A 1033-nucleotide genomic window follows, 5' to 3' on the forward strand; every position below is an offset into this window, starting at 1 on the left:
CCCGCCATCTTCTCCTCCTCCTTCTTCTCCTCCCCCATCTTCTCCCCCTCCACCTTCTTCCTCTCCTCCTCCCCCTTCTTCTCCTCCCCTTTCTTCTTCTCCCCCTCCCCCATCTTCTCCCCCCCTTCCTTCCTCTTCCTCCCTTCCTCTTCCTCCTCCTCTTCCTCCCCTTCCCTCCTCCTCTGGGCCCTGTAGTCGAACTTGTAGTAGGTGTGGAGGACTCGCCTCAGGTAGACCCTGCAGAGCTCCTCGGGGGACCCCCGGCCCTGCAGGTACCGCTGGAGCCGGGCGATGATGGCGCAGACCCGCCCCTCGTCCTTCAGGTGCTCCACGTACTCTGGGGGGACCCACAGATGGACCCATAAGTGGTCACGGAGCTTCTCGGACCCATAGATGGACCCACAAGTGGTTGTGGTTCATGGTGGGTCACCAAGAGTCAACCGTTGATGGGTTGAACCCAACATTGAGTTGGTTTAGAGGGTCTAGGAGGTGATTACTTGTGGGTCATGGGTGTGCTCAGCCCCATAGATTGACCTACAAGTGGTCATGGATCTTCTCAGACCCATAGATTGACCTACAAGTGGATGCTGGTCTTGGTGGACCACTAAGAGTCAACCAAAGATGGGTCCAACCCAACCACAGTCTGATTTATGAGGTCTAGGACGTATGACTTGGGGGTCTCAAGGGTTTTCTAGACCCATAGATTGACCTACAAGTGGTCACGGGTCTTACCTGACCCATAGATTGACCCACAAGTGGTTGTGGTTCATGGTGGGTCACCAAGAGTCGACCGTTGATGGGTCCAACCCAACCACAATTTGGTTTATGAGGTCTAGGAGGTGGTTACTTGTGGGTCATGGGTGTGTTCAGCCCCATAGATTGACCCATAAGTGGTCATGGATCTTCTCAGACCCATAGATTGACCCACAAGTGGTTGGAGGGCTTGGTGGACCACCAAGAGTCAACCAAAGATGGATCAAACCCAACCTTGAGTTGGTTTTTGGGGTGTAGAAGGAATTACTTGGGGGTCTCA

The 1033-nt window shown here is 54.4% G+C and overlaps 1 protein-coding gene across 1 annotated transcript in view; it reads right to left on the minus strand.

Annotated features, from left to right (window-relative positions):
• Window positions 1–337, minus strand: part of LOC103768817 (eukaryotic translation initiation factor 3 subunit C-like) — a gene marked incomplete at both ends in the record, with an annotated part of 892 nt that extends 555 nt beyond the window's left edge. Inside the window, one exon of the mRNA XM_008935973.1 lies at window positions 149–337. Coding sequence (XP_008934221.1) covers window positions 149–337 — 189 coding nt within the window. The remainder of the gene's footprint in view (window positions 1–148) is intronic.
• Window positions 338–1033: the final 696 nt, after the last annotated feature.

This window comes from Merops nubicus, unplaced genomic scaffold (assembly GCF_000691845.1).
Source record: "Merops nubicus isolate BGI_N331 unplaced genomic scaffold, ASM69184v1 scaffold49092, whole genome shotgun sequence".
NCBI classification, from domain to species: Eukaryota; Metazoa; Chordata; class Aves; order Coraciiformes; family Meropidae; genus Merops; species Merops nubicus.